This window comes from Thunnus albacares, chromosome 22, assembly GCF_914725855.1.
Source record: "Thunnus albacares chromosome 22, fThuAlb1.1, whole genome shotgun sequence".
NCBI lineage: Eukaryota > Metazoa > Chordata > Actinopteri > Scombriformes > Scombridae > Thunnus > Thunnus albacares.
The window spans coordinates 10,451,546-10,468,376 of record NC_058127.1 but is presented as its reverse complement, the minus strand read 5'-3'; the positions used below and the strand labels follow the sequence as shown (position 1 = coordinate 10,468,376).

Sequence of the window (16,831 nt, the reverse complement as noted above, 5' to 3'; positions counted from 1 at the left end):
CCCTGACAGTGGAGCTGAAAGAGCGGAAGTGAACGCTACAGACTGTCTTGACAAAGGTTGGCAACCACTTTAACAATGTGTTGTATTTTAAATGCTTGTTATATAATCCATTGTGTCTAATCATCATCTGAAAAGTAACTAACGCTGTCAAATAAATGTAGTGGAGTAGAAGTATCAAGTAGGATAAAATGGAAATACTCAAGTAAAGTACAAGTACCTCAAAATTGCACTTAAGTACAGACTGAGTAAATGTACTTGTAGTTATGTTCCACCACTGCAAATATGGGTTATATGCTAATTTACACAAATACTTTCCCAAAGTGTAAAAATAGGTTTGTTGTGTGACGAATAGGCTGTCTCTCTTTTCTAGACTATAAATGTATGATCAGAAAGACACGGCTTCCTGCTTCCTGCATCCTCACATCAGACAGGTGCATTTGCTGCTTCATGCTTTGCTGCACTATAACCCATGTAAATTTCCTGTTTTTAATTTCAGTCTTTGACGTGAGAGAGAATTTCGTGTGGATTGAAAAATGTTTCTTCTTCTTTGCAGTTTTATCATTGCAGGTAAGATTTATAAAAGTTCTGTTGTCGGTTGTCAGTACAGTGTGAAGACCAGTTATTTTGTTTTTTGTATCTATTTATATGAGATTTCCTAAAGCCAACAGTCTGTGATACAATGTTACCGTAAATGCATAGTTTCACTCTGTATATGTGGCACAGTTTTCTTTTTAAATGAATGTAGGAAATTTATTAATTATAGGGTAGTATAGTTTGTATCACCTATACGTGGCACTTAAGTGATTAAAAATACAAACTAAGCCTTTGTGCTCCTTGGTATCATGTAGCATTACCAAAAGATTTGTATATGTTCCATAAGGTCTACATTTTGTGCTGACATTTACTCCTGTTTTACTGATGTTTTCTTATTTATTTTACATGAATGCTACTACAAATAATTAAAAGGTAAATTTAATTTTGCATCCAGGCCTATCACACTTACAGTATATCAGGATATCTTTTGTATGTAAGCTAATTTTTTTAAGGTGCCATAACTTATTTTAAGAAATTGTCTTGTACTGTGATGTTTCCTATCAGGTACTATGGCAGCGGACCCATCAATGATTCATTACCGTCTGAAAAACAGCTCAATATGTCTTCATGTTAAAAAACCACCTCCATATCAAAATAGTCGATGGACATTTGCTGGAAAAACTATTATTTCTGGTAACTCCATCAACCCCAACTACAGAGAAAAAGTGGATTATGAACCTAAGAACCTAACCTTGTGTGTGCGTGATCTGAATGAGACAAACAGTGGCACCTATCAAGTCTCTTTCGATGACTCTGACTATACTTTAATCATTGAGTCTCACAAAGTCATTGTTCAAGGTAAGTTCTACGCAGTACTTACTGGATCTGCTTTATCTATTCATACATTTCTGAATTTAGTAGATTCTCACACATTTCATGACAATAAGCATAAAATAATCACTATCTTGACACAGTGAAAATGCAAAAATTGTTTCTTTCCCATTGCAACTTCAAAACTGGTCAATAGTTTGGATTGCTAGTGTGGATGTTGCACATATATAATGTTGTTATTAATTTTGTTGTATCTCACATATTAAATGTAAGACATGCTAAGTATACTCAATATATTGTGGTGTTTTTTCTTGCTGGCAGCCAATGGAGGGTGCCATTAAATCATCTAATGACCAGTTTATTTATCTGCTTGGCTGGGTGTTGCAGACGCTGTTCCCAGACCTGTGATCAGGATGTCAGTGCTGCACTCTAACCTGTCTGCTAGACTCTGCACTATCACAGTCAACTGCTCCATCCAGGAAGACTGGTTGTGGTCTGTCTGTAATGAGGACGGTTGCAGAACATCTCAGAGATCACTCAGCAGGGTCAACATATCCATCTCCATTGACAACAGAACTGTTGTCTGCAGTGGCAACAACCATGTCAGCACGAACAATGTTTCTGAAAGCGTAGAGGCAACGTGTAAGTATGGTTGTTCTTAGTAGCCTGTTTTGTTGATTTGTCACTCATTGATTGACTGTACAGAGATTCATCTAAGTTTAATTCCAAAAAATATGGAAAAATCCTTTTATTTTTCACTTTGTAACTTTAACATAACCTTGTTAATTTAATAAATCAGTTGTTCGCCATGATTACATTTTTCTGCTTCCTTTTGATCAGAAAACCCTTTGTATTTTTTGCTAAAAAATGTGTTTTTCTGTCTTTTCAGGCTTCAATAAATCTAATCCTGAACCAAAACAAGAATCACAACCAACAGTACCAGTTATAATATTAATAATTATTATAGTGGTTGTAATTCTCTCATTTACTGTCTTCATGGCTAAGAAGTGTTGTTCAACAGAAAACAATCACCATCAGGTAAGCTGCATTTACTAAAAAATAGTCTTGTCAAAGTATGAGAAATGTTGTTTAAAAGACTAAAACATATTTTGCTGGATTATTTCCAGACACACATATCTAACGCACAGTTGATGCAAAGCCAGCCAGTGGAGATGCAGCCACAAGAGTCTCTACCAAGGCCCAGGGTCTCTACCTCTTCAAGTCAAGGTGATGTCACTTATGAAAATGTAGAGACCACATGTGCCAGCCAGACCAGCAACCCAACTATCAGCCCAGGGGAGGAATTGGGGTCCAAGCAAAGTCAGGAAGTAGATACTGTTTACAGCCTTTTACAGGCACCAGCTGTGACGGCCTCTCTGGGCAAGAGTGACAACGGTAAAAATACGAAAGCATGCAAGAAGATACGAGAGGCAACGGCTTCACAGACTGTCACTCTGGATGGGGCAGAGCACACCAGACAGATTGACACAGTGTACAGTGTATTGCAAAAACCAAAAAGTCTGAAGTCACAGCACCATCAACAGGACAAACAAGATGTGGAGAAGCCAAAGACATGAACATGAAAGCTGAAAGAGGAATGTTAGAAAGCATTCTATGAAAACCAGAATGATGATATGGACATTTATGCAATTTTACATTATTACTTTGGAGGATGGATCTTTATAGATTATGCATTTGTTTTATAGATTTTTTTTTTTTTTATTGTGGTATTTTTTTTCTTTAAAGTGTGTCTTAACATTATTGAGTTCTGTTTAGGAAGATAAACTTTGGTTGGGGTTCAATGTTTATATTTTTTGTAAAAAAACATCTTGGAATTATTAGTATCTTTATTCGTTCATTTAAAAAAAATAAATCTATAAATAATCACTAATAAATTGTCCTTTTCACGTTCACACACACTTTCTCACATTCACACATAAATACTTATGATATGATATTATAACCAAGAATGATCGTCAAATATTTCTATTATCATAAGAATTTATGTGCTGTGTTCTTATAAAATCCAACCATCAAATAAATATCCATAACTAATAATGAAAATCTGAACATCAGTTAACAACAACAAATTGCAAATAATGATAAGCCAACCGTTGCGGATAGAAACATCAAACGATGAAGAGTCTCCCATTAAATAATGAATACAGAGGTAGAATACTGTGGTCATTAGATAAGAAAAAAACTCTTTTTTTTTTTTTTTTTAATTTGAAGGTCTATGTCTAGCTTTCGCCACTAGATGTCACAATTTCATTATTTGACGTTGGCCTTCATTATTTATTGCTGCCACATTCATTGTTTGATGTGATGATTTGTTATTTGATGTGTGCTGTGTGCCCGGCTTGTCAATCAAACCTGCCATCAAAGACTCCACTCAATGCCTACAGAGCAGGAGTCCTGCAGGGGAGACTCTTGAAAATGAGGAAATAAAGTCTTTAGTTAAAGCCAAATGTATGCTGTCAGCCAGATGACATGTTTCACACCTGGTTGACAGCAGATAGCAGACTGAGGTGATAGGGAGTGTTCAAGATGTAAAACACACTTTCTGTTGTATGATGTTTCAGATTGAGAAATAAATATTGACTGTCCACTTCCTCATGTCACCACCAGTCATAGTTGTATTCAAAGACAGTCAGTTATAAAACATTCTGTAATTACTATATTATATTCATATGCATTGCACTTGACTCAATTCCTACTACCTCCCAAAATATTTTCACTTGTTTTAGTATGACCACGTAAAAAATATGATTGCACATCCTGCACAGTATCAGACACCTCATCTTTTCCGTTTATTGACACATTATCTCCGGTGTGAATGTGATGATGACATCAATCTAAAGCATCAAGTATGTGTTGCTATTAAAGCAACACATTATGTATAAAGTGGTAAGTTGGTTTGTTCTTGTCATGCTGATAAGCAAAGGCTTGGCTTGTTTCTACTCAGGCTTTAGTTGCTAAGTAAACTCCAAGTTTGCATCCCATAGTCCATCCAAAGTCTAGGAAATAAATAATGAGTACAAGTAAATGACAGAAAAAATAAACAATCATTATAATTTATTACTAGAGGTTTGTAACATGGCTGTTTTACAAAATTAAAGTTTTGACCACAGTTTATATAAAATTCAATATGCAGACTATTAAACATACACACATATACAGGATGTACTTTTCATGCCTACACAGTAGAATTATACATGTGTATTTATATATATGCACACAACATCTACCTCATCACAATGCAGACACTGTTGATGCAAGAGCAGTGGGCATATACTGCATAACATACACAAATAAACACACAATAAAATGTTAAGCATGATTATAATGTGATATGACTAAAGTCAATGTGGTTATGGTCCATGGATGTGCAATAATTACTTATCGTTAATGCCTTTTTATAACATTTTCCAGGCACAAGCATTTTACACAAGACACAAGCTAATATATCTCTGCAGTGGCCAGGAAGTGTAAATGTGTCAGTATTTGCTGCAGTCAAACCAATTGAAGTAGTCTGAGCTTTGCGTAAAAGGGAAGGAAGCACAAGCAGGCTAAACTCAGAAGAAGAAGTTGGAGAAAAACTCAGATCTCATATTTATATGAAATGTAACTTCTCTCTTTCTCTTTCTGCTGCATTATTATTAAAGCAAAGTAGAAACATTTGTCAGACTCAGAGCAGCTGAGTGACAGAGTGTCAGTGCTGGATGTGAGGATGAGGTACACTTTGATCTGTGTGCTGGGATTATTCTGTAAGTACATTACTGACTTTCTCTGTTTGCATGTCACAGATTAAAGAACATGTTCCTGAATAGTCAGAATTACAGAGTATCACTGGTTGAACCAGTTTCTCTGAGAGCTTGAACAGAGCACACTTATGGTTTTTAACTACAGGGTTGTTTTATAGGCCAGATGTTGTTTGGTGACTTGGCTCAGTTTAGATTGAAGGACTGTGTTCAATTTACTACTGATTGTTTTTGCACAATGTAAATGTGAATTGTTTAAGATATTGTTATGTATATATGTATATATAATTTCATGATTTTCCTATTTTATGTTACATTGTTTTTTTGTTTTATGTTTGTGTGATTTTGACTTTCTGTCAGTTTGATTATGTCTGATGAAGTTTCAATCTTTATTTTAGTGCTGAATACACTCTTCTACGGACACTCTGAAGGTGACCAATTATTTTTGTTTGTATATTATGTATAAATATTTATTTCTTATTTGTTATCCACTGTATTACTTTTAAGGCCCAAACGCACTGAAAGCGTGTGATGCGTTTTGAAGTACACTTATTGGTTTTAATGGCCAAACACGCACCAAAAGTGTTATTAGGCGCGTCAAACTGTCTTGACGCCTCAACTCAGAGAGAGAGAGACAGAGAGAGACAGAGAGAGAGAGAGAGCGATACATGAGTGTCAAGTTTTCAAAGTGTGTGCATAGCTCCATTTTTTATGTTAATGCAAAGGAGAAAAAGTGTAATGTCTTTGTTCTAAACTAACAGCATATAGACCAAAGGCCAAACTGAGTGCTGACAACACAGACATTCCAGTAGGGGGCAGTGTGAACCTGACCTGCTCTGTGGACCCACCATCATCTGGTTGGAAATATCACTTGTACAAAGATGAAACCTCTGAACCCCTGAACACACAAGATGTTGTTTTCCAGTCAACTGGACAGATCAGTGTCTCACAGGGAGGACTCTACTGGTGCAGAGGAGGAAGAGAAGACTCAGTTGACTACACAGAGTACAGTGATTCAATCACGATCAACAAAATTGGTGAGTTTGACAATGAGATTTATTACACACAATGTGCTGAGTGCTGAGCAAGTGAATCTCTTTTCTGCCTTCACCTAACCTGTCATGAAACAAAAAAGATGAACTGAGGTCATATTGTTTGACTTCTGTGAACTAAAGTTTTAAATTTCAAGCAGATGTTGTCAAAAGGGTACGGGAGGCCGAGAGAGTTAAATGCACTGCAACTTAAGATTCACATGTAAATGTTGTAGAAAACACACAAGCATGTGAGAAAACACATATGCAGCATTTAGAAAGACAAGTTGAAGTTTGATTATGAACAGTGTGAACAGTTAAGTCATTTGTTCTGAAATAAAACAACTTATATTCTTTAAATTAAATTCTTAAACAGTGTCTGAAGTCGGGATGAATGAATGATTTAGTCCAGTACCTCTTAGCTCTCTGAAGGAAGTTTAACCCAATGTTTCAGCTGAAATGGTTTTAGCTTGTTTCAGTCTAGATTTTAAATTGGTGAGGTGGCTTTTAGATTATTTTATTAATTATATTTTAAAATGATCAGTGTCAGTGATGGCAGGTAAGATTCTTTACTCCAGTGGCTCCCCCGAGTGGTGAGTCCTTTCTCAGCATGAGAACAGACACATCGTTAAATTAGCTGACAGTACTGTGATCCTCAGTTTATTACTTGACCAACTTTTTCCCCCTGATACAAATCTTTTCTTCAGGTGAATGTTTATAAGAAATATGGCTGTGAACAAAAGATATTCACACCAAATCTCAACAACATCTGTTTTTATCATATAAACTTGAAATGTTAATGCTGAATAAAAGCTTCTCATTCTTGTTCATAGAAAATTGAATTTAATATATTTTTTTAATTTCAGTAATCTGCCTGCTTGATAACCTAGACAGCAAAGACTCAACTACATGGGATTATTAAACTGTTCCCCAAAATGACTGATGTTGAACAGTCAAGTCTCTCTGCACTGTGAGATAAATGCATCCTGTAAAAGTTTAGGTTCAGGTGTTCTGGAGGACTGTTGTCCTCAGTAAGACCTGTTTATCTGACAAACATGTGACTGCAAAGGTCTTTTCATACTACTTGATTTATATCAGTTTATCAGTCAAAGCAGTTATCAAATGCTATCACTTCCATATGATGGTAGTTTTCTTAATTTGTTTATAACTTAACTTAACTTAACTTAACTTAACTTATAATGGAGTAGCACACTTTTTCTAGGGAAAATGTCATTCCAGTTGTCATAGTTGTTTTGTTTGTTTATTTGTTTGTTTGTTTTTGGTCACAGAAAATAAACCCAAGCCCACACTGAAAGAAGACAAAACCGTCATACCAGTACGGGGCAGAGTGACACTGACCTGCTCTGTGGAGGGTTCTGCTGACTGGAAATACGACTGGTTCAGACAAACCTCAGACTCTTCTATAGCTCAGCCAATTAGAAATGTTAACCCACACAGAGTTATAATTGTTGATCAAGGAGGCATCTACTACTGTAGAGGAGGAAGAGGATATCCAGTCTTCTCCACAGAGGACAGCAACAAAGTCACTATTCAGCAAACTGGTGAGTTAAGTCATTTGTTTTTGAATAAAACAACATGTATTCTTTAAGATCTGTAAACAGTCCCTGAAGTGTGAGGGAGAACAACTGTGGTATCAATAAGAAACAAAAACATGAATGAATGAATATAGAGCAGTAGTTCTTACTTTAAGTGATGATGGAGGAAACAGAACATGTGTTGGATCCTCTAGTTGATTTTGTATTGAATAGACCTCAAAGAGTGAAAGTCACTTTTGTCATATTTGCTCCCCTGAGACTTTGTCAACACCTCCTTTGTATAGTTGTTATACTGTTTTATTATGTAACAATAATAGTCAGTTTTTAAGGGTAGAGTTATTCCAAAAAAGGACAGAGGCATTCAGTTCTACTTTAAAACCTTCATCAGTAGGTAATGATGTGAAACAACAGCTAATAAATACCAGGAGGCCCAACAGTGATATACAGTATATGAACATTTAGCATCATGTAACAAATTCAAACTGATATAAAGAAACTTACTGAGTAGTAGGAGATGAAACCTGGAACAAAGGTGATGACGACTCAATGAAAAGACATTGATGGACAATATACAAAAATGCAGAAATAGTAGATCAAAATAAGAGACTGTCCTTCCTGGAGGACTTGTTGGAAAATAAATACTAGAACATTCTACAACAAAACCTTCCTTGAACAGTGATTTAAAAGCTTTTAAGAAACTGAAGTTGAAAACTTTGCGGCTTTTTGTTCTGTCACATAGCATCTGACCAGCTTAGCTGCAGTTTAGACAGGATCCAGTTAAACCTGAACTTGCAGGAGTTGAAAATGCAGCTGCTAAACTAAATCTGATGTTCTGTCAAAACGAGCAGAGTTTCAGCTGAACTGCAGCTAAACTGGATGTATGATGAAGTTATCTTAAGTTTTGCCCAACGTATGTGTTTCAGAGGAATGTAACATCATAATGATCTGTGTAACTGTCTGACTTCTGTCAGCAGCTAAAAAAAGCCTCAATTTAATTTTTTTTAAATTCGGCTGTTTCAATAGACTATAAATAAATGACAAAAAATGTAAATGACACACAGGCCTATTGACATTTTCATACTACTTTACTTTTCTGTTTGAACAGTTTCCAACAAGGCTGTTGTGACTCTGCAACCCAACTGGCCTGTGATATACAGTGGTGAGACAATCACTGTCAGATGTGAGATCCAGGGAGGTGCAGACACTCGATGGGAATATGAATGGAGTGAAAATAGTGTGGACGTATCTCGTAAAGACAAAGAATTCAGAATCAGCAGTGCTTCTATTTCCCATACTGTAGACTTCATGTGTATGGGTAGAAGGGATTTTTTTTTGACAGAGTGGAGTGAAGCCATCACATTGACATCATGTAAGTCAAATATGTTCATATCAAATTCAGAATGTCATTTTGTTTCAATGTAGTTAGATAAGGAAACAGAAAATATGACCCCCTTCCTTCCTCTTTAGTATCAGAAAAGAAAAACTTCAGAGGAGTCTACATGCAGTGTGCCCCCCACCCCAAGAAAACAAGCAAACAAAACACTGTGCAATAATAAAACATCAACAGTACCTAGTTAGTTAGTTAGTTAGTTAGTTAGTTAGTTAGTTAGTTAGTTTTGTTTACCAAATCAGTGATCGACTGAGAGTCATATGTCACATGCTCTGTTTGCAACTTCCATATGATGGTATTAGCTAAATTACTGAATTGATGTTCAAAGTTTTCTAAGGGAAATTCCATCTCACTTGTTACTTGTTTTGTTTTTTCTCTGAACTGAACAGTGAATAAACCCAAACCGACACTGACAGCAGACAAAACCATCATATCGGTACGGGGAAGTGTGACACTGACCTGCTCTGTGGACGACTCTGCTGATTGGAAATACTACTGGTTTAGACAAAACTCAGGCTCTTCTGCAGCTCAGCCCATCAGATATGCTGAACCAAACAGAGTTTTAAGAGCTAATCAAGGAGGCATCTATTACTGCAGAGCAGGAAGAAGAGGAAGAGGAGGAGACCCAGAGATCTTCACAGGGTACAGCAATACAGTCACCATTCAGAAAACTGGTGAGTTTAGTAATTTGTTGTGGAATAAATCAACATAAATTATTTAAATCTGTTATCAGTAGTGTAAAAAGAGTCATTTTCAGATCAATAGCAAAAAAGGAGAATGTTTAAGAAAAACTGAGTGTAGGTCAAAATGTAACAACCCTCTTCGGGTTGTGTAAAGATGCAAAACAAGAGAAGATGCTTCTATAACACCACTCAGTTTTATCCATAAGATCTATAACATCTATAACATCTATAACATCTATAGCATCTATGACTGGTTGGATTTAACACATTTGTCCTATTACAGTATTTGCAGACTCTTCTTAGATCTTTGAATCTTTGAACATGTATATGAACATTTAGCATCATGTAACAAATTCAAACTGATATAATGAAACTTGCTGAGTAGTAGGAGATGAAACCTGGAACAAAGGTGATGACGACTCAATGAAAAGACATTGATGGACAATATACAAAAATGCAGAAATAACAGATCAAAATAAGAGACTGTCCTTCCTGGAGGACTTGTTGGAAAATAAATACTTGGACATTCTACAACAAACCTTCCTTGAACAGTGATTTAAAAGCTTCTAAGAAACTGAACTTGAAAACTTTGCAGCTTTTTGCTCTGTCATGTAGCATCTGACCAGCTTAGCTGATGTTTAGACAGGGTCCAGTTAAACCTGAACTTGCAGGAATTTAAAATGCAGCTGCTAAACTGAACCTGATGTTCTGTCAAAACGAGCAGAGCTTCAGCTGAACTGCAGCTAAACCGGATGTATGATGAAGTTATCTTAAGTTTTGCCCAACGTATGTGTTTCAGAGGAATGTAACATCATAATGATCTGTGTAATTGTCTGACTTCTGTCAGCAGCTAAAAAAAGCCTCAGTTTTATTTATTTATTTTTTTAATTTGGCTGTTTCACGAGACTATAATTAAATGACAAAAAATGTAAATGACATACAGACCTACAGGCATCATTTGAGGCACTAAACTTTTATGAAAAACAATTGTGCAAATATTTACCATAACCTCAAATAACTGTGAGATGGACTCCCAGAAAAATATTATTTTATTGTAAATCATGTCTCCTTTTCCCAGTCGCAAAAATCAATAGGCTAAAATAGTTTTGCTTATATTATATCTTAATATTATGGCAGTGTAATGCTGCCACCATGATAAAAATATTTGCTCAGTTTCTCAATATAACAAGAAACCAAAAGTTGAAAAGTAATTGGAGACTTGGCTACTAATTGTTTCTTTGGCAGCTGTGTGTCAAAAGAGCTCACATGTACAGTGACAAAGCAAACAGAAGAGTGAAAACACAAACATTAAGAAAAACGTGCTGCAAACATGCTGCAAATCCAGAGATGCTACAAACACATACAAAAGTGAAAGCACAAACATTAAAAGAAATGTGCACCTAAAAAATAAAAGAAATGCTGTAAGAACTTGAATTCTTAATGATGAACAAGAGGTTCTGATTCTTGTTTATCGAAAATTTAATTTAATGAATCCTCTAAAAAATTTCCAGTAATCTGCCTGCTTGGTAACCTAGACAGCAAAGATGCAACTACATGGGATTATTAAACTGTTCCCCAAAATGACTGATGTTGAACAGTCAAGTCTCTCTGCACTGTGAGATAAATGCATCCTGTAAAAGTTTAGGTTCAGGTGTTCTGGAGGACTGTTGTCCTCAGTAAGACCTGTTTATCTGACAAACATGTGATTGCAAAGCTCTTTTCATACTACTTTACTTTTCTGTTTGAACAGTTTCCAACAAGGCTGTTGTGACTCTGCAACCCAACTGGCCTGTGATATACAGTGGTGAGACAATCACTGTCAGATGTGAGATCCAGGGAGGTGCAGACACTCGATGGGAATATAAATGGAGAGAAAATAGTGTGGACGTATCTCGTAAAGACAAAGAATTCAGAATCAGCAGTGCTTCTATATCCCATACTGTAGACTTCATGTGTATGGGTAGAAGGGATTTTTTTTTGACAGAGTGGAGTGAAGCCATCGCATTGACATCATGTAAGTCAAATATGTTCATATCATATTCAGAATGTCATTTTGTTTCAATCTAGTTAGATAAGGTAACAGAAAATATGACCCCCTTCCTTCCTCTTTAGTATCAGAACAGAATAACTTCAGAGGAGTCAACATGCAGTGTGCCCCCCACCCCAAGAAAACAAGCAAAAATAAAAAAAGCAAGCAAAAATAAAACAAAACAAAACAAAAATAAAACATCAACAGTACCTAGTTAGTTAGTTAGTTAGTTAGTTAGTTAGTTCGTTTTGTTTACCAAATCAGTGATCGACTGAGAGTCATATGTCACATGCTCTGTTTGCAACTTCCATATGATGGTATTTGCTAAATGACTCAATTGATGTTCAAAGTTTTTCTAAGGGAAATTCCATCTCACTTGTTACTTGTTTTGTTTTTTGCTCTGAACTGAACAGCAAATAAACCCAAACCGACACTGACAGCAGACAAAATCATCATACCAGCACACGGCAGTGTGACACTGACCTGCTCTGTGGACGACTCTGCTGATTGGAGATATGAGTGGTTTGGCTCTTCTGCATATCAACCCATCACAAATGTTAAACCAGTTAACACGGTCTCACAAGGAGGCAACTATTACTGCAGAGCAGGAAGAAGAGGAAGAGGAGGAGACCCAGAGATCTTTACCGAGTACAGCAATGCAGTCACTATTTGGAAAACTGGTGAGTTTAGTGATTTGTTGTGGAAAAATACAACATAAATTATTTAAATATGTTATCAGTAGTGTAAAAAGAGTCATTTTGGTATCAATAGCAAAAAATGAGAACGTTAATGAAAAACTGAGTATAAGTTAGTAGCTCTTACTCCTCTGATGATGGCGAAAATAAATCGTTACAACCCTCTACAGGTTGTGTAAAGATGCAAAACAAGAGTAGAAGATGTTTCCATGACACCACTCAGTTTTATCCATAACATCTATTTCTGGTTAGAACACATTTCTCCTATTAAAATGTTTGTGGATTTGTCTTGGTCTTTAAACACCATTCAGCCCCATTTCTGCCAAGAAGCTGCTGTCCTGTTGTTTAAATGGCTGCAGTGGCTTTTAGATTTTTTTTATGAAATAGATCTCAAAGGTTGAGAGTCAGTGTTGTCAGATAAGAGTTTCTCTCCACTGGCTGCCCCAAAGACTTTGTCCTTAATCCTAATTTGTATATTTTGTGTGAAAGACTGTTTTTCTATTGCTTTTAAGCAATGTGTGTGTGTGTGTGTGTGTGTGTGTGCGTGTGTGTGTGTGTGTGTGTGTGTGTGTGTGTGTGTAGGCACTTGATCTGTATAATGGTAAAAAATGGCCATGTTGCTCTTTTATTGCTTTATTAAGTCTTCTTTTGCAAACACGTTGCTTGATATGTTTTCATGCTTCTGTTTTTTTAACTGTTTTTGTTATTATGGCTGTTTAGTTGTGTTTGCATTGTTTGTTAAACCGTCCTACAAAAATCTAATTGTCGCTAGGGGACAATAAAGAGGATGAACCTCAAATTTTGTTCTAAAAACTGACTTTTACTTGACTTTTTTATTTTACATTTCTATTGGTGTCCTAATAATTAGGTATTTTTCTATGTGAACAGTTCCAAATAAGGCCACTGTGATCCTGCAACCCAACTGGCCTCTGATATACAGGGGTGAGACAGTCACTGTCAGATGTGAGATTCAGGGAGGTGGAGACACTAAGTGGACGTATGAATGGACACCAGCCAACTTAAACACATATCCAACACTCAGTGAGCACAGGATCAGCAGCAACAATTACTACAGTGGAGAATTCAAGTGTAGAGGAAGGAAGGACTCATATTCCTCGACAGAGTGGAGTGATGTCATCACATTGACAGTATTACGTAAGTTGGACATCTTTCATCCATAATGAACATGTTATGTTTTGTATTGTTTTCATCTGTTGTTTTGTTCATCAATGCCATCTCATATCACTAATAACTAATAAGTCAGTATATTTATTTAATTTAATTTATTTCTGATTATTTATTTTATTTCTAAGATTGATCTGTTAGTTTAATAGTGTTACATGTTGGCCTGGAGGCAGCCATTCAGGCTTCTGAGCTATTTCAAGAATGATTTCACTCTAGTACTTGTACTCTTCTGTATTCTTAACAATATAATGAAGTAAGAACATTTTCCTCGAGCAAATCTCATTCCAACCATTTACCTGTTTTGCTTATTTGTTCTAATGTGAACATCAAGTAATCTCAAGGCCACAATGACAGCAGAAAGGACAGTCATACCAGTCATACCAGTATATATTTCTGTTTTTATCCAAACTGTGTATATTTGGTGGGTACAGTTTCTAACAAGACTGTTGTAACACAGCAAACCAACTGGCCTCAGATATTCAGTGGTGAGTCAATCACTCTAAGATGTGAGATCAAAGATAGTGGAGACACTGAGTGGGAGTATGAATGGAAAACAACCAAAGACAAACCTCTAAAGTAGTGAATACTGGAGTTTCAGTGCTACTTTTTACAGCAGAAAAGTACTGCTGTATGGGTGAAGATAAAATAGACCTTTAGTCCTCATCAGAAAGAAGTGATCCCATCAGGTTGACAGTGTCATGTAAGTTGGACTGTGTTTCATCAATTGTGAGAATATCATGTTTTTGAGTTTCCACCTATCTGTATCTGAATAATTCAATGGAAAACATTTATTTAATCAAGAATTAGTCAACCTCTCAGGACTGATCAGTAAAGAATTGTGTTTGATTTTGAAGACAAGCCATCATTCAGTGTCCTGTAGCATTTGAAATATACTTAATTGATTGATTATGAACTGATTAAAGATCACAGTTATTAAATAAATATCTTGGTATATATCCTAATTTAAATTAAATTACAGGGACAATAATTACATTTTAATGTCTTTGTTCTAAACTGAACAGCATATAGACCAAAGGCCAAACTGAGTGCTGACAACAGAGACATTCCAGTAGGGGGCAGTGTGACCCTGACCTGCTCTGTGGACCCATCATCATCTGGTTGGAAATATTACTTGTACAAAACCTCTGAACCCCTGAACACACAAGATGCTGTTTTCCAATCAACTGGACAAATCAGTGTCTCACAGGGAGGACTCTACAGGTGCAGAGGAGGGAGAGGAAACCCAGTTCACTACACAGAGGACAGTGATGTAATCAGGATCAACACAATTGGTGAGTTTGACAATGAGATTTGTTACACACAAAGTAGAAAAAACTCTATTGTGTATTTATGATTATTGATTAAGATTTAGGTTAAAAAACATTATGACTGTAATTGATTTTAACTTTTGTCATTCTTGTATCCTCACTGGTAATTCTTAACCATTAACAGTCTCAAATAAGGCTGTTGTGACTCTGCGACCCAACTGGACTGAGATATACAGAGGAGAGGCGATGATGCTGAGATGTGAGATCCACGACGGAGACACAGAGTGGGAGTATGAATGGGAAACACCCCACGTATACATACCTCCAAATCAAAATGAATACATGATTAGCAAGGCTTCCTCATACGACAGTGGAGACTACAGGTGTAAAGGCAAAATGAAAAATGCACAACGCACTTCAACAGAGTGGAGTGATTACATCAAATTGACAATATCTGACAGTGAGTCTGATCATATTTAATTTACAATGAAAATATTGAACATACAATAAAATACATTTTTGTTAACATATATTTAGATAGTATATCATTAAGTCTATATTACATATTTAGATATAAAATATATATTACGATAAAATGTAATTCTATAATAGATAAAATGATAACTGTATTAGATAAGATTTATTTATATGTCTAGAGACTAAAGTCTACATCATAACATGTTTTCATTCTGAGAAAATCACTTTCCAACAGATGCACCAGAGTCTGTCCTCACTGTGTCTCCATCATGGCTGAGTCCTGGAGACTCAGTAACTCTGAGCTGTGAGGTTGAACATCCATCTGCAGGATGGAGGTTCTACTGGTATAAGACTGTTCCCAAACTATCAGACAACTCCTACAGCTATGAGCTGCTACCTGCTAGCACCAATGGGACTGAACAGGATTCCTACATCATTCATGGGTCGATACACACAGCAAGATATATGTGTAGAGCTGGAAGAGGAGACCCAGTGTTTTACACTGATTACAGCAAACCTGCGTTTGTTTGGTCTGGAGGTGAGTTTGTTTGTTTGTTTTTATCTCCTTCTGTCAAGAAGCAGTTGTGATGTCATTATCTGGGTATTGATTGTGTTGAACCTATGACCTTTCTCCATCAAGTCAAGATTTCAGTTTTTCAACACACTCACCAAACACAATGTTGATATTGAATTATTCTACATACTGGACTGGGCTGGATTTCCTTCTTTACATCTTCAATTGATCTGAAAACATTACAGCACCAAAAACCTGAGATATTATGATTTTACTTGTCATCGAAATCAAACTCTGCTCCTCTTTGCAATGAATACTTTTACTTTGGATACCTCAGCTCATCTTACAGCCAATACTCATTACTTTTACTGACACAGCAGGCTGGACAGGTGTGGTTAAATGAGACTTTATCTAGTGGTCAGGCAACATATAGACATACAAAACAGTCAAAATCTGGTAATGAAAAAACTGAAAAGTCAGCAGGCAACAAAGCAGGTAAATGGACAAAGTACAGAAACAGCTGGAAACCTGAGAAAACTCAGACAGATGAGAGAAAAACACTGACTATACAGCACCAGTCAAAAGTTTAGACACACTTTCTCATTCAAGGGAAGGTGTGTCCAAACTTTTGACTAGTACTTTATACAGAGACAATGAAACATCATTTAGTATGAAAAACACATCTTCTGTATGTTTGAAAGGTGGCAGGTAAATGTAGGTTGTTTACAGCTTCACAGTGAACAGTTGCTGTAGTTATCTTGGTAGCAAGTTTTCAAGATAGAAAAAATAATAAAAACATCCATAAAACAGCTCAAAACACTCTGCAGCACACTTCACATCTCCACTGTCAGTCCATATGCTCTGTATGTTCTTAACA

At 36.1% G+C, this 16,831-nt stretch overlaps 2 protein-coding genes across 2 annotated transcripts in view; both read left to right on the top strand.

Moving 5' to 3' along the window:
* On the top strand, positions 1-3,779 carry LOC122973665. The gene is made up of 6 exons (XM_044341370.1): positions 1-56; positions 497-567; positions 1,099-1,392; positions 1,753-2,007; positions 2,255-2,403; positions 2,493-3,779. Exons 2-6 carry the CDS (start codon positions 534-536, stop codon positions 2,940-2,942), a joined length of 1,182 nt encoding a protein of 393 aa, XP_044197305.1. The 5' UTR covers positions 1-56; positions 497-533; the 3' UTR covers positions 2,943-3,779.
* Positions 3,780-4,977: 1,198 nt separating this feature from the next.
* The window catches only part of LOC122974480, a 345,451-nt gene continuing 333,597 nt past the window's right edge, over positions 4,978-16,831 (top strand). The window contains exons 1-10 of the mRNA XM_044342515.1: positions 4,978-5,132; positions 5,525-5,557; positions 5,888-6,163; positions 7,447-7,719; positions 8,819-9,082; positions 9,493-9,777; positions 11,537-11,800; positions 12,229-12,495; positions 13,399-13,665; positions 15,676-15,978. Of these exons, the coding sequence (XP_044198450.1) occupies positions 5,096-5,132; positions 5,525-5,557; positions 5,888-6,163; positions 7,447-7,719; positions 8,819-9,082; positions 9,493-9,777; positions 11,537-11,800; positions 12,229-12,495; positions 13,399-13,665; positions 15,676-15,978 (2,269 nt within the window). The 5' untranslated portion in view covers positions 4,978-5,095. The remainder of the gene's footprint in view (positions 5,133-5,524; positions 5,558-5,887; positions 6,164-7,446; positions 7,720-8,818; positions 9,083-9,492; positions 9,778-11,536; positions 11,801-12,228; positions 12,496-13,398; positions 13,666-15,675; positions 15,979-16,831) is intronic.

Coding starts and splice junctions, on each gene's coding strand:
- LOC122973665 (XM_044341370.1), top strand. CDS start 534: ATGTTTCTTCTTCTTTGCAGTTTTATCATTGCAG. Junction 1,393..1,752: donor TCACAAAGTCATTGTTCAAG/GTAAGTTCTACG, acceptor TGGGTGTTGCAG/ACGCTGTTCCCAGACCTGTG. Junction 2,404..2,492: donor CAGAAAACAATCACCATCAG/GTAAGCTGCATT, acceptor GATTATTTCCAG/ACACACATATCTAACGCACA.